Consider the following 24,627-nt stretch of genomic DNA (forward strand, 5'->3'; position numbering starts at 1 on the left):
TTGTTGCTAATGTAAAAGCTTTTAATGGCATTTGCCAGCAGCTACATGAGATAAGCTTCAGCGTGCCGACCATTCGTACAAGTGGCTTCTTCATTCCTAAGTACGTGCGCGTGATTGGGCAGCAGGTGGCGCTAACTTGCGTACGTGGTGAGTACGAGAAGTGCGTTGAGAGCGAAGATTTGACGACCAGCAAGCAACTTCTCACAAACTTTAAACAGCAACATTGACCAAAAGTGTTGTTCCTTAGCCAAGTTTCTGGTGGCGCAACATGCTATGCGATGCTATGCTATGCTAAGCTATGAGTGCGTCCATGGGGGAAACAAACAAAGAAAACAAAATATTGGTTCCGTTTGCCCAGAGCGGGCGGGCCAAGAACGGCACCGTTGCTTGAAGAAAAAAAACAAAACAAAGGTGACCGTCGCATTCATGTTTACAACTTCGGAGGTGGCGGAACCCCCTTTTGGTAGCTAACGTTAGCGTAAGGTTAAACAGGAAATCGGATAGTTGTGGCTTCCTTTGCTATATTTTTGTCTTGGCTAATAGTTGTGTTGAGATTGTGAAAATCACAAGATCATGATTCAGGAGCATTATTTAGCAATAGTTAGTTGAGTTGGACGTAAACATTACTATTGAGCAATGAGGAAGTCGGGAATGATGGAAGGAGCTTCACAATCCTTCATTCAGTTCCAACTTCGTGATCACGTCCATCGGAATGTGGCAGAGGCGAACATGTCACTTCCTGGTTCGTTTGACCAGCGGTGGGGTGTCGGCCCATCTCACTGCTTCTTTTTACCAAACAAGCTGAAGCGCTTCTCTTTGTCTTTGGTCTTGACGGGACTGGACTCTCCGGCAGGTGGGGCGTCCGAGTCCAAGTCCAGCTCCAGGCTTCCGTTGGCGGCACTCGGCCCGACGATGGTGCTAGCGTGGAGGACAGCCTGGATCCATGCGCTCATCTCGTCCTGCAAAGAACGCGGACACTGTCTTTGGATGACAAGATGTTACCAAGCACATCCTTGCATCACATCACAAAGTCGTCATCCTACAGTGGCGCCGGCTCGAGCCAAAAAGCACACGCGCCGCGCGATAATTGGCTTCAACGCCGCCGTAAAGATAACGCCGCTCTTCGCTAAGTCACCTGCAGGCTGCGTCAGGTTTTTCAAAGATGACCCCATAAGACCATCTCGGAAAGCACAAGATAGTCGGGTCGTCGACGTCGTTGGGCGGGAAGGGACAAAATGGAGGCCAAAAAAACCTGCTTGAGTGTCTTGAGGTGTGTCGCTGGCCTCGTTCGCATGTTGACGCCAACCAAAAAGCTTTTGGAGCTCCCAAAAGACCCGTTTCCATTTTGCCAAAACGAGAACTGGAAACCAAATGAGAACTTTCAGCAAACGGGTGTCGGCTTCCTGATTGAGTCTGGAAGGCCGACACTCTCAAAGACTTGATCCAAAAACATTTCATAGTCGGTAAATGCGACACTCCAAATTGTCCCGAGGCGTGAATGCCTGTGATTGGCTGGCGAGCGGCTCAGGGTTGACCCCGCCTATTGCCTGAAGACGGGCCGGGATCGGTTCCAGCACCCCCGCGACACTCGTGAGGAGAAGCGCAAAACACATAATGGATGGATGGAATTTAATGAGATAAACAACAAACTCACTTCGTCTTTGGCTTGAAACAAAAATTCGTTCCCGTCGGCGAGTCTGCAAAACACACACAAAAAAATAAGAAAAATCAAACCTCGACTTGCTTTTTGGGAATCGCCACCAACCTGAGTCTGAAGACGTGCTTCTTCTTCTTGTAGCCACTGGCCACGTCGCAGGCGGCGCCCTGGAGGCTGACGCGCGGTTGGTTGTGATAGGCTAGACCTTGCGCCGCTGCTTTGCTGTCCTTGTAGAACGCCATTTCCTGTCTGGCGATGACACACAGCACGTGGTGCCACGACCTGTCCGATCAGCAAACGGAGACGCGTGACGAGACCGTCGACGGGAGCGGCCGGACGCTAATGCTAAGAGCTAACCTATTGGACGCCTTCTTGTTGGGCCCCTCCCACTGATGTTTCCGGTGCAGAAGTCCTTCCTGCTGCCACGGCGAGGCGAGGCTCGTTTTGCTGCTTTTCTTCTTCTTGACGGGGGGCGGCGAGGGGGCGGGGCTCGGCTCCTTGGAACTGCCGTCAGCAAGCCCGTTGACCAGTGAGACGCCGCCGTCGACGACCACGCCTTCGCCGCTCTGATTGACAGAAGAAAAAAAACAACAACAAGCGCTCAGCCCATCAGAGGACGGCTTTGAGAACCGATCTGGTTGATCAAATGTGGACAAAAGGGTAGCGCTGACATGTTAGCTTCATTGAAGACGCAAAATGTTCTGCGGGTTGGGAATGTGTGTTTGCCTGTAGCGAATACGCAGTGCAGTGTATCGCCTGGCCAGAGTGTGCGCGACCTTTGACCCACAGTCAGATGTGAGTTGTGAGTTGTTCACAGAGGAAAACGGACCTGATCGGAAGAGTCGTTGCGGCAGACCACGTCACTGGCAGAGTCAAAAAAGAAAGCCGCGGTTAGCTAAGGTGCGCTCGGCGCCACGTCGGCCGCGCGACGCCGTTTCTCACCTTTGCTGTTGCGTGTCCACTGAAGACGGCGGCTCGGCCTCCCTCCGCTGTTCCTCCTCCTGCTGCCGCCGCACCTCCATCAGCTCCAGCTGCAGGACACGCACGGTAGAGCGCCGTCACCAACACGCGAGTGACTTGACCTACGACTTTTCCACATTTTCTTTGTCATGACATGCGAGCCAAAATTGGGGGGAACAACTTTTGACTGGAGGGCAGTGATGTGAAAATGAAGCTTCAAATTTGCTTTGCGAACCACTTGTTGTCATTTTTGAGTCCTTTACATGGCAGCTGAAAACAGTTCTTAAACCCCTTTATTTAAACCAACAGTGCCATCTAGAGGAGTAAAAAAAAACACAACTGTTTCACGAAGCAAATTGGAAGCTTCATTTTCACGTCACTCCTTGAGTTTTTATTTCTTTTATTTTTTTTTTCACGAGGTACAACCAATGTGTTTGCGTCTTCAAATATGAGCAAACTAAAATGAAGAAAAGAAGACGATTGGGTCAAAAATTCATGAAGGCTATGAGGCGCGTGGTTCGACTTTGGAAATAAAGTACCCTTGGCTTTGTTTTTGGTCCTTTTTTTTTTGCCACTTTGGCGTGTGTTCAAGCGCCGACAATGACGTGCTGCGCAATTATGGCAACATTGGACACGGACGTTCCGGACACGAGCGCCTCCACTCGCAAGTTTCCATCCCACCGACTCAGACGACTACCGTGGTGAGGCGTTCCAGCGCCGAGAATCGCTCCTCCCAGGTGGCGGCGGACTTCTCGAAGGCTTCGTGTCGTTTGAGGAGCTTCTCCACCTCGTCCACGCTTTGGCCCGCGTCCTGACCGGACAGGTACGACTCCTGACCCAGAAGCCAGGCCTCGGCCACGCCGGCGTCCCGGGAGAACTGCTGCACCTCCAGGACTGAGGGCGACACGTCGCGGTGAACGCGGGAGAGTCGCGCAAGCGCCGCCAGCCACTTACCGAGTCGGAGCCACTCCCAGCGATCCTCCCACTTGTCGATCACGGCTTTCCTTTTTTCCGTCAACTGGAGCAGCTTCTCTTTGATCTGAACACAACAGTCCGGATTTTCATGCCCCGCTGACGTCGCGACCAAAAGGGCCGCAAGTTGCCGCTACCGGCGCGATCAAAAACATCAGTCTGCATTTATTTCAGTCATTTTTGGAAATGGGAAAAAGATGGGCTACTTTTCGGTGTTGTTTTAATGCCACAGACATTTGACTTGTGTTTGCATATTTCTGTCAAGAAGAAACGTTTTGTTTTGCTTTGTCAGAGAAAATCAAAACATACTCAACAACGATTCTGTTTTTGTCCTACTTCTTGTCCATTATTTGACTATTCGCTGGACTTATTGATCGTTGCCACGGGACTACGAAAGGTCCAAGCGGGTGCAGTGCGCTGGCATCGAATGAATGTTGAGTGTTCTTACTTGTTGCGCGGCAAAGTGCTTGTTGGTCAGGAGCGCCTTTCCCAGCTCCACGCACACGCTCAGGTTGTCGTTGCGCGCGTCCACCTCCGCCTTGATGCCCTGATGCTGGTTCATCAGCAGCTCCACCGAAGACACGTCTCTGGAGCCACGCACATGCACACCTTGACCAACAGCAGCTAACAAGCTAGCCACCTCGCTCCGCACACTGATATTGTGGCATCGTTTTGGAAAGCGTGTTAGTTAGTTGGCGCGAGTCGAGGCATGACAAGGGTCGGTCGGGACCAATGGTTGGACACGTTTGACCTTCTTGCGCAATCCAGCAGAAAAGGCACAAAAAGCCGCATACTCGATCTTTCTGGCACACATTCAAGAGTTCAACTAGCATCGCGAGCATGAAAGCAAAAAGAAGCGGGTGAAGGGCTCGCCCACAACTTTGCAACGGGCGCCATGACCCGGACCGATGCCAGGAAGATCGAGGACGCGGCTCTTGAGCCTTTTCTGCCGGATTCCGCAAGAAGTTCAAACGTGTCCGACAAATTGTCCCGACTCGATTTCTGTCTCAGGGGTGGCGACTCTGCCGAGCCCGAGTGACAATGTGTGACTTCGCAGTCTTAAGTGAAATCAACAAAAACGTGCACAAAGCGTGTCAGAACTATGAGTTACTTCTCGGTTCTTACGCACCAAAGAAGCCTCCTGGAAAAAGGGCGTCGCCTCTCACTTTTCCCCTAATCTCGGTGTTATATTTGACGCAACTATGTCTTTTCAAATGCACATTAAAAATATTACTCGAACTGCGTTTTTTCATCTGCGTAACATTGCTAAAATTCGCCCAATTCTATCAACGTGTGACGCGGAAATCTTAATCCATGCGTTTGTTACGTCTCGCCTCGACTATTGTAACGCTTTGCTCTCGGGTCTCCCCATGTCGAGTATTAAAAGTCTGCAGTTAGTTCAAAATGCAGCAGCTAGACTCTTAACTAAGACGAGAAAGTTTGATCATATTACCCCGATATTAGCCAATTTGCATTGGCTTCCGGTCCACTTGAGATGTGATTTTAAAGTTCTGCTACTTACTTTTAAAATATTGCACGGCTTAGCACCTTCTTATCTCGTTGACCTCGTGGTACCATATGTTCCGTCCCGAAACCTTCGCTCACAAAATGCTGGTCTTTTAGTGATCCCGCGAGCCAAAAAGAAGTCCGCAGGTTCTAGAGCGTTCTCTATTCGGGCACCAATGCTTTGGAATGCACTTCCCTCAGATATTAGAGGCGCCACCTCAGTAGAAATGTTCAAAACACTATTAAAGACGCATTTATACTCTTGTGCATTTAGCTGAAATATTTGTTGGCCTGTTTACTGCCGCTCTTTTTTTTCTTTTCTTTTCTTTTCTGCCCCCTTTTCCCCCGGCTGGGGGATTAGGTGACGGTGACCCACTAGGAAGTTTAAGGCATTGACCAACTGGGCATGCACCTGTTCCAGTGATGTCGTCTTCCTGCAGCGCGACATTTGATCAATTTATTTATATACTTTAGCATCTAATTTAATTATTTGTTGGCCTGTTTACTGCCGCTTCTTCTCTTTTCTGCCCCCTCCTTCCCCTGCTTGGGAATTAGGTGATGGGGACATGCTTTGAAGATTACGGCACTGACGAACCGGGAAGGGACCTGCTCTGCCGAAGTCGTCTTCATGCAGCGCCTTTTCTGATTTCCTTATAGTTCAGCACTTCATTGAACTACTTGTTGGCCTGTTTGCTATTTCTGTTCTTTCTTTTCTGTTCCCAATTCCCCGAATTAGGTGATGGCGATTCACTTGGAAGTGGCTGTACTGAATTTACACCAACTGACCGGTACAAGATCGAAGGCTCATCTTCGGATATGCTGCCATGGATATTACGGCCCTGGATGAGGACCCGCTCCACTGAAGTCATCTTCCTGCAGCACTTCATTCAATTGACTCTTATATTATCTCATCTATTATTGCATAGCATCATTGTATGTGCCAAATGTTGCCCAGTTGGCATCCATTGCAGCCTGGTCATCCTGGAAGGGGGATTCCCCCATCTGTGGTCCCTTCTCAAGGTTTCTCACTTTTCCCCTAATGAGGTTTTGTGAGTTTTTCCTTGCCCTCCTGGGGGTTAAGATCGGGGATGTCGATTGTGGCTATGTAAAGCCCTTTGAGACTGTCTGTGATTAAGGGCTATACAAATAAAATTGACTTGACTTGACTTGACACAACTGGGGGCGCCGCTTCTCAATTTGCTTCCGTCACGCCCCCCCAGGAAGAAGAAAATGGTTCGAGCAACCCTAACCCTGAGCTGATCTATAATTAGTAAAAAGTATACTCTATCCTAATTATGCTAAATCCATTTAAAGAAAATGAAAAAAAGAATGAAATATTCATCAACTTCCAACAATGATCCAATAAATCACCGTTGTTTTGACTTTCAATAAATCTGAACTGCACTTGCAATCTGCTGTCACGTTCAAAGGACTTTGGGAGCCGTCCCGTTTCTGGCCCGTCTAAGGCCAAGCAAGCAAAATGGAAGCGCTCTTCCTTCCCGCCGCTCGACTTCGCTCTCTTTTTTTTAAAGGAGCTGAGTCGTCCCATTGCGCCACGTCATCTTCCTAGAAGCACAAAGCTCCCAATCATGAAGGCACGCACGCGCACTTTTGCATTCGGCTTGACCATGCGCCAATGCTACCTTGTTCAACTGAATGGATTTCAATCTCATGTTACGAAACAGTTTTCAACAAGAACTCAGGCATCCCGAGTGCGTCAGGTCCATTTTGGGGTCGGAGAACGAGAACTTTTTTATTTTATTGGCTTAAGACTGGCTAAGAATTGCATCAACAAATAACGGAATGGCTCAAGCCAAATCTGTGAGCAGGTGAACTTGTCAATGCCAAAGCACGGATACACGAGCGGCGGGCGGGTAAGCATACCGAGGTTTCTCTTGGGCCTGGATGATCCAGACCACGTGATCCATCCACATCATCAGGTCTCGGACCAGGCTGAAGAAGCGGAACTTGTCGGCCGTGTCCAGTAGGCGAACTCTGCGGCGGTCGCAGGCATCCAGCAGCTCGTTCCACGCCGCCAGGACCTCGCTCTCGCGGAGCTGGATGTCGTCAGCTTTGTCGCCGGCGTAGGCCGACTGAAGGCGGCCGGCGTCCTCCTGGAGCTGCCTCACCTGCTGACCCGCGCCAAAGGAGAAGGCTGTCGTTGGTATTTAGTCTGAAGCGTGAGCGTTAGTTGAGGCCATCGTCAGGTTGGCGTGGCAAAAACCAAATCAGTCCAGTCCAGTTTGCGTACATAAGAGCTGTGCGATATAGCCAAAATGGAATCCATCCATTTTCTGTTCCGCGACTCCTCACTAGGGTCGCTGGAGCCCATCCCAACTATCTTAGTGCAGGAGGCGGGGTTAACCCTGAACTGGTCGCCAGCCAATCGCAGGGCACACATAGACAAACAACCATCCGCGCTCACACTCACACCTAGGGGCAATTTAGAGTGTCCAACCAAACTGCTACGCATGTTTTTGGAATGTGGGAGGAGAGCAGACTAGTTGCAACTTTTCTCCAAGGCACGACAGCCGGTGTGGTCGTGAAGCTCGCTAGCTGACATCGACGCTTCCCAAGCGGTCCCGGCTAAAAGCATTTTAGTCCTGATGTCATTTTGACACGCAAAGCGATAATTGAAGTGCCAAGGTTAACGTCACTCATGTGTCCCTTAAAGATTCTTCACATTTGCCAACTGAGGACATTTGAAGCCCTTTGAGACTCTTCAGTGCCTAACTGCAGCAATTGAACTTGATGAAAAAGAAAACTGGTCAATGCCTGATTTCGACCTTCATGTGTGAGCTCGGTCCCAGATAAAAAAAAAAAAGAGTTGAAGATTTGGAAAATCTTTCTGCGTGCAGTGCGTCTAGGCGGCGACGTGTACCGCTTACCTGCGCGCCCAGCGCATGGATGTCCCGTTCAAAGGCTCCGTGGGCTCGCTGCAGCAGGTCCACCGTGTTGTGGTCTTGGCCCGCCTCCTCAGGGAGCTTGCGACGCTTATCCATCACGCGAGCCAGGACATCCTTGGCATCGTGATAGAACTTGTGCAACTCGAAGGAGGCCGCCAGGATCTGGGTCCTCGTGTCGATGAGCTCCAACAGGTCAGCCCAGGCCTCGTTCAGTCCGTCCTTCCACTCGGCCACCGTGGCGGCGTCTCCGTGGCCAAAGTTGATGAGCTCGTCCGCCTGCCGGTTGACGGCGTCTACGCGCTCCTGGCCAATGTTTCCCGTGTCCCGCGCAAACTCCTTGAAACGCTCCTGTAACATCTGAAACCATTCCAGCACCGAGGCGGCGTGAGTGCACGGGAAAGTCATGTGCTCACGGCTAAGAGCCAATAAGCGCCGTTGTTAACATATTAACATTCATCCATCTGTTTTCGTCCGCATCTTTAGCAGGAAAGCCCGGACTTCCCTCTCCCCAGCTGGGAGACAGACGTCTCTCCAGCGTGACCCGGGTCGTCCTCGGGGCTTCCTCGCGGTAGGACGTGCCCAGAACGTCTCACTGGGGAGGCGTTCTGGAGCCATCCCAACTGTTTGGCCCAAGCCACCACATCTGGTTACTTCTGATGCAGAGTAGCAGCGGTTCGACTCTTGAGTCCCCGCCCCCTTCTGTGCATGTCCCGGCACCATCGAAGCCGACACACCACCACAGCACAACAACGGAGTCCCTTGTGGGGACATCACCTCAAACGACTCCAGGAAGGAACACCGGCAACAAACAGCAGTCAGGCCCCGCCCACCTGAAGATGGAAAGAGGCCACGCTCTCGTCCACGGTGGTGAACCTCAACGTGCAGGCACCGAGCCCAGGCTCGTGCGCTCCCAGTAGAAATATTTTTAAGGGATTACTCAAATAACCGATAGTCTCATTACTATTATTCATAGTCATTTGATTTACAAATGTTTTGCAGATAAAAGTTAAAAAGTTACAAACAAAAATTGGACTTTTGAAAAAAAAATAAATAAAAATTGGTAACGGTGAAATCCTAATCCTACCTGGAGAAAAGCCACGCAAGCATGGCGACAACATACAAACTCCACACAGGAAAGGTCGAACCGTTCAACTCCGAACTGTGAGGCCGTCGTCTTAACCTGTCGGCCGCCGTGCCGGTTGCAATTTGAATGTATTCACAGTCAAATGAAACAAAACTGTACTTGATTTGTGGTGACTTGAATAACTTTTTCTTTTTGGACGGGGCCAGAATCGCATCCATGGCATCGTGATAGAACTTGCGCCATTGCCGTTTTCCCGTATTTGAGCTCCATCCCCGAACTTTTTGGGGATTTGTACGTACCATGACGTGCTCGTAGTCCTGGCCCAACTCGTGCGAGCCGGCCACCACCTCCCTCTCGGCAATCCACTGCTCCAGGTCGTCCACTTCCCGGTTGAGCAGGAAGAGGCGGAGTCTCTCGTCCAGTTTGGCCTGCCTCTCCTCGGACAGGTCCTTCAGGCTGGCGTACAATTTGTCCACCTGCGACTGGCGCGTGCTGATGCGCTCGCTGGGAAACACAAAAGTGCTGAGTGACTTCATCGGAGTTTCTTCTTCGTGTCACTGAGCAATGCCAAGCGATCCCGCTAATTGATGGATTTCTTTCGATTCTTGTTTTATAGCACTGGAGAGGGGAGCTCCCCAATCTTGTTGAACAATGAGTACGATGACAATCAATGGCATTCTGATCCGGATTCGGATTAACTCGTATACGAGCAATGATGCCTTCTGAACTATTGAGGCGTCGTTTTTGCTTTACATTTGACTGAAGCGCCTTACGAGTCTTGCATCGCCCAGGACTGATTTTGATCCAGAGGGTGCGAAACGAAATGTCGGAACAATAGTATAAAAAACAAACAATGGAGTGTCCTGATTTGTTTTTGCTGAAATCTGTAACACTGGCAAAATAATTGTGAAATGCTCTTTTTGTAAAAGGTTCAAGTTGACATGAAAGTCAAGCAGAAACGCAGCTGGCTAACAGGCGACGGCTAACAGGCGACGGCTAACAGGCGACGGCTAACAGGCGACGGCTAACAGGCGACGGCTAACAGGCGACGGCTAACAGGCGACGGCTAACAGGCGACGGCTAACAGGCGACGGCTAACAGGCGACGGCTAACAGGCGACGGCTAACCTCTCTGGGTGGCCGGCAGACATGAGTCCGCGGCTGGTCTTGGAGAGCAGGTGCACGGCCTCGGCGTAGTCCTCTACCGCCTGCTCGACGATCTGATGTTTCTTCAGCATGCTGACGGCGCTCTGCTCGTCCTGAAAGACGCATGCCGGCAAAGGTCAAAGGTCACGCCCCGAACACCGCCCCTCCCCACTGATACGGAACACGGGTCAGTACGGTTGAGTCTCGCATATGTGACTCGCTAAAAGAGCCCCGTGCCACCAGACGGCATTTTCCCCCCCGCTCTTTTATGCCTTCCGACCGACCGACTGAGAGTTTTCGATCTGGTTGACGTTTGACATCTTCGCACTTTGCACTTTTGCCTTTGTAAGGCAAAAGGCCTGCAAGGCAGCACTTTGGAATTGAGCATCAGTGTGTCACTGATTACAGACTCCAGACTCAAGTACCTCTCCACTTGACTCGAATTGCAAAATCCTAAAACTGCTTCAATTTCATTTGTGAGAAACTCAGAATTTGGTGGAGGACGCCTCGGTCAACAGCTGAGCCAAGAACGGACCACATCACGCCGCACAAAAAACGAAGCGATGTTGCATAGCACAATGACATTGTCTCATGTTTTTATTTCACTGATTAGCATGCCTGTGAGCATCCGATGTTTTCATTTGATTTTGGTTCGCGTGTGGTGTGGAAATGATCTCGACGGCAAATGGCTGCGGCCCAAGTGGGCCGGCCTCTGACAGCAAATCACTGACGGGCCTATAATGTGGTCAACTGATGCTTTCACCCGAGCTAAAAAGACATTCTCGAGTTGTAGCGACACGTGCGCACACGACGCGAGGTCGCACGCTCGCGTCGTAGAGGTACATTTGAACTTTTTGGCTTCAATCAGAGAAGAACTGTTGCAGACCGCGGCTTGGCACGTCAACGTGCTCGCAAAGGGGGAAAGCCATTCTGCCTGGTTCTAGGCGACACGAATCGTCTCATTGATTCACCTAACCGCAAGATTCCGATAATGGGAGTGGCTTCAAAGAAATATTTGTGATCAGTCGAAAGTCACCGCCAGTCGATCGCCACCACAACAATTTTCGATCACGCCATCCTCGAGCTTTTCCGTTCTAAGAGTTCTAACGCCCACCTTGGCCTTCTCCTCTGACATCATGTAGAGCTCCTGCTCGCTCATCCAGGCCTCGGCCTCGCCGGCGTCAAAGTAGAAGCGCTGAGCCTCGCGGGCCTCCTCCAGGCGGCGGTGGCGAAGCTCCGCCGCCTCCGTCAGCCGCCGCCACAGAAGCTGAAGGTCGGAGACCCGCCGTCCCGAGTCGCCGTCTTTCAGCAGATGACGGCTGCGCTCCGCAATGTCGTCTATGCGTGGCCGGTGGCCTCGGATCTCCTTCTGGAGAGTCTGCGGGGGACAAAGGACGGAGTGTATCATGACGAGTACTGCAGTCTGGAAAAAGTGTTCAAGTAACCCGAAGCCTGAAAATACACTTTTAATATGGTGTCATTTCAATTAGTTTTTAACCATTCACCCTTCAATGGAGAAAGTTTGAAAACAGAATAGTGGTACCAGAATAGTACGCATCTCAAAGCTGCCAACGTGGGGCACCAGAATGCTAATGCTAACGCAACACGCAGAGGGCGCCTCATGAAGCCAGGATCATTGAGGCGATTCAACCATTTTGGTCTTCAATACGAGCGCAGAAAACGAGAACGGCGGACCAAAACAACAACAACGTCTGGCAAACGTGGCAAAGTAGAAAAGCCGGCTTTGCGCCTCAAGATGAGCGCGGCAGGACCGGGACACTTGGCAAGAGAGAAAGATGAGCGAGGACCAAAGATTGTGGAGCGCACCCTCACATGACCACACGACCTTCACCTGGTTCTTCTTGATTAGCAGCTGGACGCTCTGGAGGTTGTGCCCGTGGTCGGTGGACGAGGCCAGCGGCATCCTCTCTTTGGCCCACAGCTTGAAAACAAAAAGAGAAGCGATGAAGATGCGGTCGTCAGCCTCACAACGGGGTCACGCCGAGAACGTACGATCTCGTCCTCCACATCGCGGTTGAGTTGATGGACTTCCCTCGATGCAGCCAGCGAGTCCTTGCGCCGGCGCAACGGCTCCAGCAGCTCTTGGAACTTCCTCTCGGCAAACTGTTGCCGTGCATCCGCCCGGTTGCTGTCCTTCGCCTCCTGACCGAGCGCCTTGACGTGAGTCTGCAGCTCTACCACCTCACGTCGGCGGACCTCCACCTGTGTCTCCAGCATCTGCAAGGACACAGCAACCGGTGAGCGAAGGGCGGCACCATACCGGTACCGGGACGGTACCTGCTGTTTCTTCAGCAGGATGTTGACGGATGTCAGGTCTTTCCCAAAGTCGTCAGACTGGATCTGACCCTCCAGCCCACATAGCCACTGGTCCAGGTCTGCGCAACTTTGCGTGAACAGCTCCGCCTTATTGGCGTCAAACAGACACTGAGCTTTGGTCTGCGTCGTGGACTCCAGCGCCGTCCACATCCTGCGCAGCCCTGTCAGGTTTTCCATCACCTGCGCCTCCGTCGCCGCCTTCTCCGACATCAGCAGCAAGCCGTCCTAACGTGAAGGTACCATCTACAGTTTGCAAGGCCGTCGCATTGCGTCTGAGAAAAAAAGTTGGCAGTACCTTCTGGATCTTTTCTAGCCACTCCTTGTTGGACTGAAGTTCGGCCATGAAGGCCTGGTGCTTGAGCCACTTGCTGTGCAGGTTGCGTGCCTCGTCATACGTCATGTCCTGAGCCGTCAGCATTTTCTCGTTGATCCACAATGTCAACTTTGGTGGGAAATGACATGATGAGCACAAGGCCACCAACCGAAGCGTTCTGCAGACGGACTAACCTCCCGGCAGTCCTGCAGGAATTTCTGCAGCTCTCGGTTGTCCTTCAGTTTGATGAGAAGCTCCACTGAAGCCTCCCTGTTGTTCTTGTGCCTGCAGCAGCGACATGAAGAGCAGTTGTTGAGTGTGAAAGGTGGCGACGGCAAACAAAGCTGACCTGTCATCGATGGACGTGACTCTCTCCAGGATGCGTTCACCATTGACGTTCCCGTGAGTGGCCAGCCGCCGGCCAGTCTGCACCACGCCGTTGATCTTCTCCTCATTGGCCTCCGTGGTGGTCATGAAGTCTTCCTGCCTCCTGATGGCGGCCTCTGCGCCATCCAGTGTGGCGGGCATCTCGGTGTGGGCCAGAACGTACTCCTGCAGAACATTTGCGAGCAAGGCAGCGTTTCAAGTCGTCACGTTGAGCTTCTCAGCCAGCTGAGCGGCTTCTCACCTGGTTGTTGAGGAGGGCTTCGGCTTGATTGCCATCCCTGAGGAACATCTGGTACGCATGGGTCTGGGACAGCAGGTTGTGGCGGTTCTCCCACATTTTGTGCAGCTCGTTCCAGCCCACGTCGAGCGCCTGCAGCCTCTGTCGCAGGAACACGTACTGAGCGTCTGTTTGACCCCGTGTCACCATCTCGCCCATGTCCCGCATCTTCTGGTAGACTTCTTCATAGTTGCGGATCTCGTTTCGGATGCCCTGGTGTTGGCCGGTGAGCTTCTGCGCTCCGGCCAGCGTGTTGGGGATGTCCTCGGAAGCGATGGCCGTCTGGGTGCGGGAAAGCCAAGACTGGAAGTCATCGAGCTCTCGCAAAAACTGATGTAGCTTGCGGGCCTCGCCAAGAGATTCCTCGCGATTCTTCAGCGTGTTCTTCAGTTCCTCCCAGACGGCGCCGATCTCAGCCAGTCGGCCCGTGATGGCCTCTGCCTGGTCGGCGTGGTCGTCTGCCAGCCGCCGGGCTTCGCCTCGTAGATCTGCGAGTTTCTGCTCAATGGCGGCCAGGTCTCGCTCCATACCGCTCACTTTGCGCTGCAGGGCCATGACCCCAGCCAGATCGTTGCCCAGCTCATGGGTCGATTCGATCACCTTGGTCTTCTCTTTGATCCATGCTTTTGTCTCGGTACATTCCAGGTGGTAGTTCTGCACATGCAGCGCAGAGCTCAGGGATTCCTTCTTCTGGTCCACCAGACTGCGAAATTGGCTCCACCTGGTGGCAGAGGAGAGCATTGCAATTGGCCAACTCCATTCCAGCTTGCGTCACCAAGATACGTTCCCATGTTTGTACCTGTTGTTGAGTTTGTCCTGCCGGGTCCTGATGTCTTTCTCACCAGGATGAGCATTGTGGAGCAGCTGACGAGCAATCTGGTTGACCACTGCTACACGTGAGGCCTGACTGTTCATCTCCGGCTCCAGACTTTCAAACCTGCCAAGGACACAAAGTTCCTGGAGTTAATGGATGCATTCTTGGGGAGCAACCCGGTGCTCTTACCTGTGTTGCACGACCTCCAGATCCTCCAGTTTGTCAGGGATGTCCATGCTGTTCAACCGCTGTTCCTCCTCGTCGATCCAAACCTCGCAGGCTGCTACCTCGCTTAAGATTTTGTAGAGGGCCGCCGTGTCCTGCAGTGACTTCTTCCTCAGCTTGGTGAGCTCTGAAACCCCCATGAAGCGTTCCTTGATGTCCACCAGACGCTCCCGCAGCTCATCCGACTCCGCCTCCTCTCCGGGGAGAGAGGCGGCCTGTTCATGCAGCAGGTCAATGACAGGCCGGTAGCTGGCAACCTCCGTCGCGGCGTCTTTGTACTTCCTGACCAAAGCCTGCGTGGAGAGCTCATCGTGGCCCACGTCGGCGCTGGAGGCCACGCGAAGGGCATTCAGAGTCCAGGCGTCCGCGTCGTCCACGTCGGCCTGAAACTGGTGCAGAGCCAGAGCTTCTTGCAGCTTCTTCTTCCTGAGCGCCGCCAGCTGCTCCAGCGCTGTCCACTGAGCTTGGAGATGGCAAATGCGCTCCTGGATCTTGGCAGCACCAAAGTGCTCTTCCTGCACCATGTTCTGGCCCTCTGCGACCGTGTGCCGTAGGCGTCCGGCGCGACCGCTCATCTCGTCCTCCAGTGCTCGGTGCTTGCCGAGCAGACGCAGGACGGCCGTCAGGTCTTTGCCGTACTCGGCCGACGACAGGATCTGCTCCTTTTCCTGGATCCAGCCCTCCTCCTCGGCCATCTCCCAGAAGAACTTCCAGAGACGGCGTGACTCCTCCAGGCGGGCCCGGCGCTCGGCGGCCAGCTGAGTCAACTCCTTGTAGCAGAAGTCCAGGTGGGCCACCCGGTCCTGAATGATCTGAGGTTCGCAGGGCTTGTAGCCTTCACAGACAGGACAGGGTGATAGCACGCTAAACCCTTTCAATTCTACTTTCGCTTCGGCTCACCGTTGCCGCTGCCGGAGAACTTGTGGGCACTTGTGCTGACCACCTTCACCCGGTCTGACTGGATGGCGATGTCCGCCTCCACCAGAGCATGTTTCTGCAGAAGGTCCTCCACTCCCAACAGATGCTTGCCATGATCTTGAGACAGAAGAAGCATCTGGAAAGCAAACAGAAGAAACTTGTTCACACCACGTTGATCTCCTGCTTTGAGCACATCGGCGCAGTGGAACAATAAAAGCAGAAAGCTGAAACTTTACATGGTTGGATTGCAGACCACAAAGCATGTGACAAACCTTCATCTCGTCTATCCAGTCCATTATGTGGAGCATCTCCTGGAAGACTCTGTGCAGGCCGAGGTTCATCTCCAGTCGCTGCCGGCGGGCCTTGAGCAGCTCCAGCAGGTACTCCCACAGACGGATGACGTTGTCCTTCCTGGCCAAGATGCGCTGGATGTCGTGGTAGCGCTCCGCTTCAAGTTCTTTGGCCACCACGACCACGGCCTGCACGCGCTCTTCATACGCCGCGATGTCTGTCTCGATGGCCTCGTGCTTCTTGGTAGCCGCCTCCACGGCCTGAAGGTCAAAGCCAAAGTTGTCCTGGACACAAGGAGAGCCATTCATGAAGTGTCAATATTGGCCTGCAAGCGGCCACGTCCTCGTTCCTCCCACCTGTGAGACCAGCCTCTGGTTCTCACTGAGCCAGGTTTCCCTCATGGCCGCCTTGCGGTCCAAGCGTCTGGCGAGCTGCTCCAGTTTCTCCTGACGAATCAGCTCCATGCGCAGAGCCAGCTCTCTCTCATGCTCTGCCTTCTCCAGACGCTCCCACGCCTGTGAGGCAAAAACACCAGACGGGCTCAAGACAAGTCGGGACGCTTGCAAAACGTCAGCATGCTTTGGCGCAAACAAGGATTTGATCAAAGTTCCGAGTCGGGATATGCCCGCCGCTGACCTTGTTGATGTCCGAGATGAGCTTTCCCTCTCGAGGTGTGTAAACCTTCTGATTGTTGGCCCTCATCTTGCTCTGGATGGTGAAGAGGAGAACCTCCAGGTTGCCCTTCTCCGTGAACCTGAAAAAGAAGACCAGAAGAAGCGCATCAGCCAAAAGAGCAGCTGTTTGAGCAGAACAACAAGAGGCGGAGTCACAATCACGATGGCGGCGGCGGCCGAATACTTTGGGGGTTTCTCCACCGTCCTGTAGGTGTTGAAGGCCTGAAGCTGCAGCTGGACGCCCGCCAGCGAGTTGGCAAACTTCCTGTTGTTGAGGATGACGACGCTCTGCTCGATCCACTCCAGCAGGTCGGATGCCAAATATTCGTATTTATCCACCATCTTCTCCGCCTCCACGGCGCGATCCAGAACCTGGGGGTCGAGAAACCTGCAGTCACCCGACTTCCTCTTTGAACACTGCAGGTTTGGCGACTGGCGCGCCTCCTGGTAGGGCTCGGTCGCCAGCGGCCAGAATCGCGGGGCTCGGCTATACGCGCATTACAGCCTTTTGGAGCCTTTGATGCTCCACAAACGTGTACACGAGAACGGCACTTTCAGCTTGTCACATGAAGGAAAGGTGTCCCGATTTCGGAACTGACCTTCCCGACGCGCTTGCCCTCCACCTTGAGCGCCTTCATCTTGGAGAAGTAGTGGTAGAAGGTCACCACGTACGTGATGACCGACTTCTCGTCGGGATGATCCATGCTGATGTCTAAAAACAAACAAACACACAAATTAGGTCACCTTCAAATCCATGCTTGGACTGTTTTGGTAAGGTTTAATTCAGTGGGAACTGAAAAGTGTCAAGGGAGAGACATATGCGCCAGCACTATTCAAAACTCGACACCGATCAACGGCCATTTTGCGGGCGGAGAATTTTTTTTCAAAAAGGACAGACGTAACCAATAAATATTAAAAAAAAAAAGGACAGGACGGACGTGGATGGCCATTTTGCTGACAGAAACACGCCCAGTTTGTCTTGCTGGTGTAATACAAGAATTCAGCTCAAATGGGAACAGGAGTGACCTGAATGTGCTTCAAGCGGACAAGCGAAGCCTTTACGCATCATCGCCAGGCAGTCGGTTGTGCTGGCAGCTGAACGCCATCTTGGCTGGCACGTACACAAAAGTGGAAGCTCAAGCAGCAATTAGGAAACCTCTGCCATTAGCCGAGGACAGACGGGGTGGAGGACGGTTATTTTATGAAGAAGGACGGAGGGACAATGACTGAAAGGTGCCCAGGCTGGGGACCCGTGGACTCAAAAATGTTCTACTTTGGAGCGGCGTCACCGTGACATCAAATTGCACATCCAGAATTGGGCGGGGCGATTTCAGAGCGTCAATTATAATTGGCCAACCAGTAAGAAAAACAAGAGGGAGGTCGCTTCCTGGTAAGCTGTTACGCGAGCACGCGCAAAAACGGGCAGCTACGTTTTTCTTTGACGGCGACCTCCAGCAAATGCCAAGACAACTAAGTGCAGTGTGAAAAGGCTTTCAGAAGCCGGCAGTGGCAAAGGAATATGCATCGCATCCTCGCCGAGTTGTAAACATGTTTTGAAAGAAATACTTTGCAGATTGAAATAAACCGCCGCTGAGCTGACAGAGAAGATTTCTAACTAAGTCTTGACATCTTTGCTTGAGTTCCCTTTTTGGATCGTCCCGATGGAGGTTCAACGAATCCCCGGTGGAGTTGAGTGACACACGGCTTACTTTGCTTTTACTTGGAAGGAGCTTCAATTGAATGAACGACAGGCTAGGTCAACGACGTTTGAACCGGAGCTCGGGTTGTGCTCGGAAGCTGAGGGTTGGGGTCACCCTCAGGCCCGCCGGGGGTGATCACCTTCGGGGTCGAGTAGCTGCGTGAGGCCCAGGTGTTCTTCTGCCATGTTGAAAGCGTTCTGCAGGTTGTGGTGAACGTTGGACTTTTTCAGCTTGTCAAAGTCGATCAAATCGGGCCTGAAAGACACAAAGCCGCGTGACAAAGACGAAGGGCGGCAACGGCAGCGGTTCCGACTGCCGCCGATGAAGACGTCACCTGTGTTTGTGTATGAGGGCGTTTAAGGCCATCCCGTCTCTCCAGCTTGTGGTGAAGTTGTGGATGTTGACGTTGGAATAGCTGAAGACAACAAGGTAACGTTGCAGACGGGCTGGCCAGCCTTCGGTCAACAAGCATCCGCAGAATCAATAATCAATAATCACCCAGCCGTCTTCATCTGACACCAAAGCAGCAAAGCTTCTTTGGCCGACTTCCGCTCTTTGTTGTCTTCTGTCTCCACGCTGATGTCTTGAATCTGAAAGGACAATGCAATTCTTCGACTCCGAACTTTTGGACCGACTTTGGTGCGCGATTAATCAATGATCAAATTCATCGATAGTTATTCGCATTCCGTCCGTCTCGGAAATTCGCCAGCTTTATATAATATTTACGAATGATCAAACGTCTGCCAAAGGTGGCACGGTGACGACTGGTTACCGTGGTTACCGTTCAAAGGTGCAAGTTTCAGTTCCGGCTCCGGCCTTCCTGTGTGGAGTTTGCGCCAGCGTGGCTTTTCTCCGGCTGCTCTGGTTTCCATCCAACATTCCAAAAACATGCATGCTCGTGGGAGTGTGTCTTTGTGTGCCCTGCGATTGGTTGGTGACCAGTTGAGGGTGTCCCCCGCCTACTCCCCAAAAATGGCTGGGATTGGCTCCTTTGTGAGGAGAAGCGGAAGAGATCATGGATGGAGGAAAACCGTCGCGGGTTTAGTTTTTGGGCGGGAATATGAATAAGGACGGGTGCTCAAGTCGAGGAGAGGATGGCGGACGGACCAGCAAAATCGAGTAAAGTCTTTTCAAGTCCGTCTTTGCTTATTTGGATAACTCATTAATTGTCTAGAGACTTTGCTTAAATCAAAATTGTCCAAATCCAAAGAACTTCAGCCTCCAGACGGAAAATATTCACTAATTACTATAGTCCTCCACAAAATCAGGTGCATCGCCTTTGCGTTTTTTTTAGTTTTTTATTTGCAAATATCTGCTTTTATTTTGGAAAACAATAATCCACATTTTCCAGGGAATATTTTGGACGAAACCAGTAAGGAAGTCAGAATTCGAATTGGTTCGTCCATTTTCAATTTGAAACAACGGCCCATTTTTCAATCAAGGTGACAATTGAAACATTTTCAATAATTGTTTGTGACCGCCACTGCTTAATGGCGGCAGCACGCTTGGCAACCTGCAGCCACCATCGCTTCATATTGTTTTTTCCCGGCAGACAATAACAGTTGGCGGCGCAAATGAATCGTTCAGCTGCTTGGGCAACTTGGCAACCGCAAAAGAAGCAGCGGCGAGGACAATACATGAGGCACAGTTGCGTTTTGGCGTTGTGGCTTACGGCTGTCGAGTGCAATTTGGTTGAAAAACGGGAATGGGCGTCTTTGGGGTGGAAGCGTTTGCAGGCCTTTGGAGACGCGAGCATTTGTGCCGCTAAGGAAAGCGGCAAAAGGCAGCCCGAGTGTGACGTGACCTGGAAGCGCAGGATGATGGTCCAGATGAGGCCGAGCGTCAACCGGTGGCTTCCGTCCACGATGTCGTGAGAGCCCATATTCTCCAGATGCACGCGTTGCTCCTTGAGGAACTGAAGCGCCTTGTCCACATTCTCCAGGCAGTGGATGCGCATCCGGCCTCTGGTGGGCCTGGGCTGAGCGCAGGGCACAGTGCACACGCTTAAAACACGTCTCTCGCCTGCGTCTGTGCGTGTGTGCGCACAGGCGGGCATCGGTCAGCGCTTTAGTCCGCCGTCTTTGAGTATTTCAGGCCCGCCCAGTCGCTCCGAATCAACCAAACGGCATCGAGAACGGACTTGGCGCTACCGCGTCACATGCGGGTGCCAAGGAAAGAAAAAAGAAAAATACTTTTCACTTCCTCAGACCGCAATGACGCGTGTCCCGTATTGGTTTTATTTGGCCGTTCATTTATTCCCATAATTTTTTTTTTCTCCATTTGATCACACGTGACAAGGAAATGATGTTCTCGACGCCGACGAGAGGCGGACTGGACCCATGTGGGTCAGCCTGAAATTCTGACGAGAACTTTGTGACGGACTGACGATGCCCACCGGTGTATGCGCGTGTGCACCTTACCAGCTTCTCCCCTGACAGAACTTCCAGAAGTTGGATCAGCATACGCCCATCCCGCAGGTCCGTGTAAAGGTCCGAGATCCGGCATGACACTCGTGAAAGGTGAGAGTTCACCCACTTAGTGAACGTCTTCTTTTGCACCGCTTCACGCTCGTCTGACAAGACACACACACACTCTCAGAACCAATGTTGCTACATGCCGTTCACACATTATGCCACCCGACCACGCACACACACACACAGGTCAAAGTTCCACCGCGGAAACGACAAGCGTGCATGTGCGTGAGTGCGGGGACAGCCAATGACACGCAAGCATGGCGATGATGTCATCAGGTCCCTTCCCTCCATTGTGACACGCCATTCCCGAGTGAGCGGCACGACAGGAAACAGGAAACAGCAAAGCGCGCGGCTTTTCAAGCGACCACTAGGGGCCGCCAGAAAGGCTTACTTCCGAAGGACAAAATCCTAGGGCAGGCTTTGCTTCGTCCGTCCTTTGGAAAAAAAAAACTAAAAACTCATCCTCCACCCCAAAAAGGGGGACGGGGCCCATCTCTGTATATGAGATCCGGTACATTACAATACAACAATATTTCACAACAGCCGGAGCTGTAACAAAGCGCTTTCCATCTGCTGTCATATAAATGAGCCTTGCCCAAGCCGAAACAGTAAGATAACAGCAAGGGCCCCAAAACAGAACCCTGTGGAACGCCATACGACCAAGGGGCAGAGCGGGACTAAAAATCCTAAAAAGATACATCTGTGGCAAGTGCAGTACAGGTGTTACAAAAGCCATTTTGGGTAACAGAAAGACGAATTGTGACATCGATAGAGTGAGCGTGGGCGTCAACTGCCCGAGTGCCAATGGAGGCACACAACGTTCAAAGCCGCCGTCATTTCTTCGATTCTCGTCCACGCAATTAAACAGCAAATACAAATCGAGCCATTTGAAAGATGGCAATGCTGATTATTGTTGTGTTGAGACAAAATCAGGACCACGGAAATAAATGGAACATCATTTCATTTAATGGTCTTCTTTCCGGCGGCACGGTGGATAACTGGTGAGCACGATGGCCTCCCAGTGCACAGGTGCACGGTTCAATTCCGGCTCCCGCCTTCCTGTATTCACATTGCATGTTCTTCCCGTGCCTGCGTGGCTTTTCACCGGGTACTCCGGTTTCCTCCCACATTCCAAAAACATGCTCGGCAGTTTGCTTCAACACTCCAAATTGTCCCAAGGTGTGATTGTGAGTGCGACGGCGACTGGTTGTTCATTGCCTGTGATTGGCTGGCAACCAGTCAAGGGTGTGTCCCGCTTCCTGCCTGAAGTTTTGCGTGCATCACGTTACATTTATTTCAATGGCGGCACCATTCCAAAATGCAGAATGACGTGGAAAATGCATACAACATATTCTCGCCCCGCCCAGAGAAAATTGTGCTCGATTTCTCCTTGGATGGTTGGAGTGTTGTCAGCGGCAGACAGACGGAGGGACAGATAGGCGTTTGGGTACCTGCCAGCGCTCTGATGCGCGAGCGTTCGAAGAGTCGAGCCGAGCTGTTCTCATTGTCCCATTCGTCGTCCCAGCGTTTGCCACCCACGCCCATGTCGGCGCTGTACTGCAGCTCCGCGCGCTCCACCGCCGTCATGCTCGTCACGTGGGACTCCAAACGGCAGCCGCCTCGCGCACACTGCGCGACAAAGAGGAAATATGACGCCGTTGGAGAGTGCGTCAGGTCCACAACTTACAAAATCCATCCAAATCAAAACTTGTTTGCCTCATCAATTAATTTTTGAGACCTTGTTTGAGCCAAAAGATTTTTGTAGTCGTCCATGAAAGCACATTTGTTACCTTTGCGTTTTGGCATTTGCAAATATCTGCGTTGACTTTGGAAATCAACGTTCACAATTTGTGACCGAGCAAACCAGGAAGTGAATCATCATCAATTGATGTTGAAGCATTTTCTGCACTTTGCAAATTGAAATCACATCCTGCTTTTGAATTTTTGGGACCTCAGCCGCCCAAAATTTTTATGCTGCTTTTTTTTCCCCTACAAAAGTATCTGTTTGTCCGATAACGAAAGGAATGTAAGTACTTTTTGGCCCATCAGCACTGTGGCATTGCAGATGTGACGTAATACCGTGTGTTGATCTTAAGTGCAACGTGGCAAAGAGCTGAGGATGCTGATTGGGTGCTGATGTCAGCTGACCAGTGCTAATGTAGCAAGCGCATCTGGTGAGTCTAATTGGTCATAAAAGCACTCCGAACGGACTTCATCGACCGCTTCCCAGAATGCTCGGCCGCTGCACGGCAAAAACAAAGTGCCTCTTATGTGACGTCATTAGCCGCCCATTAGCGCGCTGACAAAAACAAACAACGCCAATGGAGCGCGGGAAGCAAGCAAAGTGTCAACAATCGACGCGCAAATGTTGCCAAGCATCAGAAGAAAATACAAATAAAAATACATAAGCAACATGATAATGTCACGAAATGTGTAAACGATGAACAAATTACGTATTAGAAATGAAATATAAAAATCAACATGCTAAAGTCGCAAAGTGTGCAAATAATGTGCATTTAATGTACAATGTCACACAACTTTATTATATAGGCAAGTGTTAGTGGAAAGGAAAACAATGAATGTGCTTAGCTTGCAAAATGAGTAAATAATCAACGCACAAATGGGACTAAATATTAAGGGAAGAGTAAAAACAAACAAAAAACAATAACAACAACAAATCACTGTGCCAATGTAACCAAGCGTTAGAAGAAAATAATGTTGCAAAGTGTGTAGACAATAAACATGCTAATGTTATGGTGTTCGAAGAAAGGTAAACGACAAAAAGAAAATAAGTTCACTTGCTAATGTCGCAAAGTGTGCAATCACCATCAAAAGCGATCGTTATCACACGAATGAGGTGATCGTTTCCGTTATGACGTCATCTCAAGCGACTTCCTGTTCGCGCTTGAAAATTGCGACGGGCCATTAAATCAAGATGACTTCACGCTCAAACAAATGACGCGTTGGTTATTTTGATGACGTCATCATTGTTGTGATTACAAGACGACCTCGCTCACTTGCATCATTTTTTTCTTTCCCTTCCTTCTTGTCGTTGAAGGAAGCGGCGCCGTCGGGATCGATACCGGACGGGCAAAACCCCGAAACGAGGCCTGACGCCCCGTAGAGCAACCGAGCACAAACCGAACCGAAGCTCACCTGATGAGAAAGATGAAGAAGAGGGTGGAGCCGACGAGGACAAAGTGAGATGAGAAGAAGCCGCGCGAGCGGAGGAGGAGGAAGAGGAGGATGATGATGATGAAGACGCCGCTGCAGGGGATGACGCGTTGGCCACGCCCCCTTCTCCCCTCCGGCGGGCAGGTGCGCGCGCTCTGAAAGCAGCAGTGGCTGAGGTGCGTGACGTCACGCACACGTGCACGAGCCTAGAAAATCACATTTTTGAAAACAACGCAAGTGAAAGACAAGGACGGAAGGGAGCCATTACTTGCCACGAGTATCCGCAGACGGATGTCCAGTGGTGATGTCACACTTTTTGTCCACTCGATCGTAAATAAAGTCCAAGTGTCGCTACATGAACTTGCTCAGGATCGTACCTCGAACATTCTCGCTTTCAATTTTCTTTTGATCTTCTAATTTGTTTCTATGTTCAATAAAAACCAAATAATTTGAAGCAGTCATTTAGGAATGATGAACAATTTTCATGGAAACGATACGTAGTGGCTCTAAAAGAGGAGCGAAAACTACATGCGATCCGCAAATGTGCGCAAAGGCAAAGCGATACTTAGCGCGACTTGTCAAGTCATTTACAGGAATTCAGTTTACGCAAAGCTTTCAACTTTTTGTGGGAGGACGCGAGGGACAGGGCTTCACCGGTTCTGCCCTTCATATCCCAGCATGCATTGCGGCATTCGCCACTGAGCCTGACGGCGTCCATCATGATTGTTTGCGTCTTTTTGTTGCGCATTGTGAACGCAAACGCTCCAGGCCCTCAATTCCAATGAAATATTTAGGAATGAATGAATGTGGACG

The 24,627-nt window shown here is 51.5% G+C and overlaps 1 protein-coding gene across 3 annotated transcripts; it reads right to left on the reverse strand.

Annotated features, from left to right (window-relative positions):
• On the reverse strand, positions 1 to 24,627 carry LOC148332928 (spectrin beta chain, non-erythrocytic 1-like). 3 transcript variants are annotated; one of them, XM_088301859.1, is made up of 36 exons: positions 23,797 to 24,627; positions 22,092 to 22,269; positions 20,587 to 20,738; positions 19,971 to 20,144; positions 18,665 to 18,756; positions 18,501 to 18,581; positions 18,306 to 18,421; positions 17,066 to 17,178; positions 16,651 to 16,838; positions 16,429 to 16,546; positions 16,149 to 16,307; positions 15,774 to 16,076; positions 15,484 to 15,637; positions 14,548 to 15,418; positions 14,344 to 14,481; positions 13,509 to 14,265; positions 13,230 to 13,432; positions 13,075 to 13,165; positions 12,863 to 13,009; positions 12,529 to 12,792; positions 12,244 to 12,468; positions 12,083 to 12,172; positions 11,345 to 11,608; positions 10,213 to 10,343; positions 9,385 to 9,589; positions 7,984 to 8,358; positions 6,980 to 7,227; positions 4,038 to 4,176; positions 3,572 to 3,656; positions 3,315 to 3,511; positions 2,600 to 2,688; positions 2,487 to 2,520; positions 2,015 to 2,223; positions 1,766 to 1,939; positions 1,655 to 1,697; positions 1 to 959 (listed from the first exon to the last, which is right to left on the reverse strand). In XM_088301859.1, the coding sequence occupies exons 2-36, from the start codon at positions 22,225 to 22,227 to the stop codon at positions 777 to 779; spliced, it is 6,948 nt and encodes a 2,315-aa protein (XP_088157985.1). In that variant the 5' UTR covers positions 22,228 to 22,269; positions 23,797 to 24,627; the 3' UTR covers positions 1 to 776. The 3 variants fall into 3 exon arrangements, with proteins under 3 accessions (XP_088157985.1, XP_088157986.1, XP_088157987.1); XM_088301860.1 differs by having other exon boundaries at positions 6,980 to 7,224; positions 23,797 to 24,626; XM_088301861.1 differs by lacking the exons at positions 22,092 to 22,269; positions 23,797 to 24,627 and having other exon boundaries at positions 19,971 to 20,139; positions 20,587 to 20,848.

The sequence above is a fragment of the Idiotropiscis lumnitzeri genome, chromosome 8, assembly GCF_059441095.1.
Source record: "Idiotropiscis lumnitzeri isolate Australia: NSW breed Sydney's pygmy pipehorse chromosome 8, RoL_Ilum_1.0, whole genome shotgun sequence".
NCBI lineage: Eukaryota > Metazoa > Chordata > Actinopteri > Syngnathiformes > Syngnathidae > Idiotropiscis > Idiotropiscis lumnitzeri.

What these genes read in the sequence shown, in the direction of transcription:
- LOC148332928 (XM_088301859.1), bottom strand. Translation starts at nt 22,227, where the DNA reads ATGACGGCGGTGGAGCGCGCGGAGCTGCAGTACAGCGCCGACATGGGC. An exon ending in ACCAGAGGCTGGTCTCACAG is followed by an intron (nt 16,077 to 16,148) that starts GTGGGAGGAACG and finishes CCTTGTGTCCAG; the next exon opens with GACAACTTTGGCTTTGACCT. An exon ending in CGCTGGAACGCCTCACCACG is followed by an intron (nt 2,689 to 3,314) that starts GTAGTCGTCTGA and finishes CGTGTCCTGCAG; the next exon opens with CTGGAGCTGATGGAGGTGCG.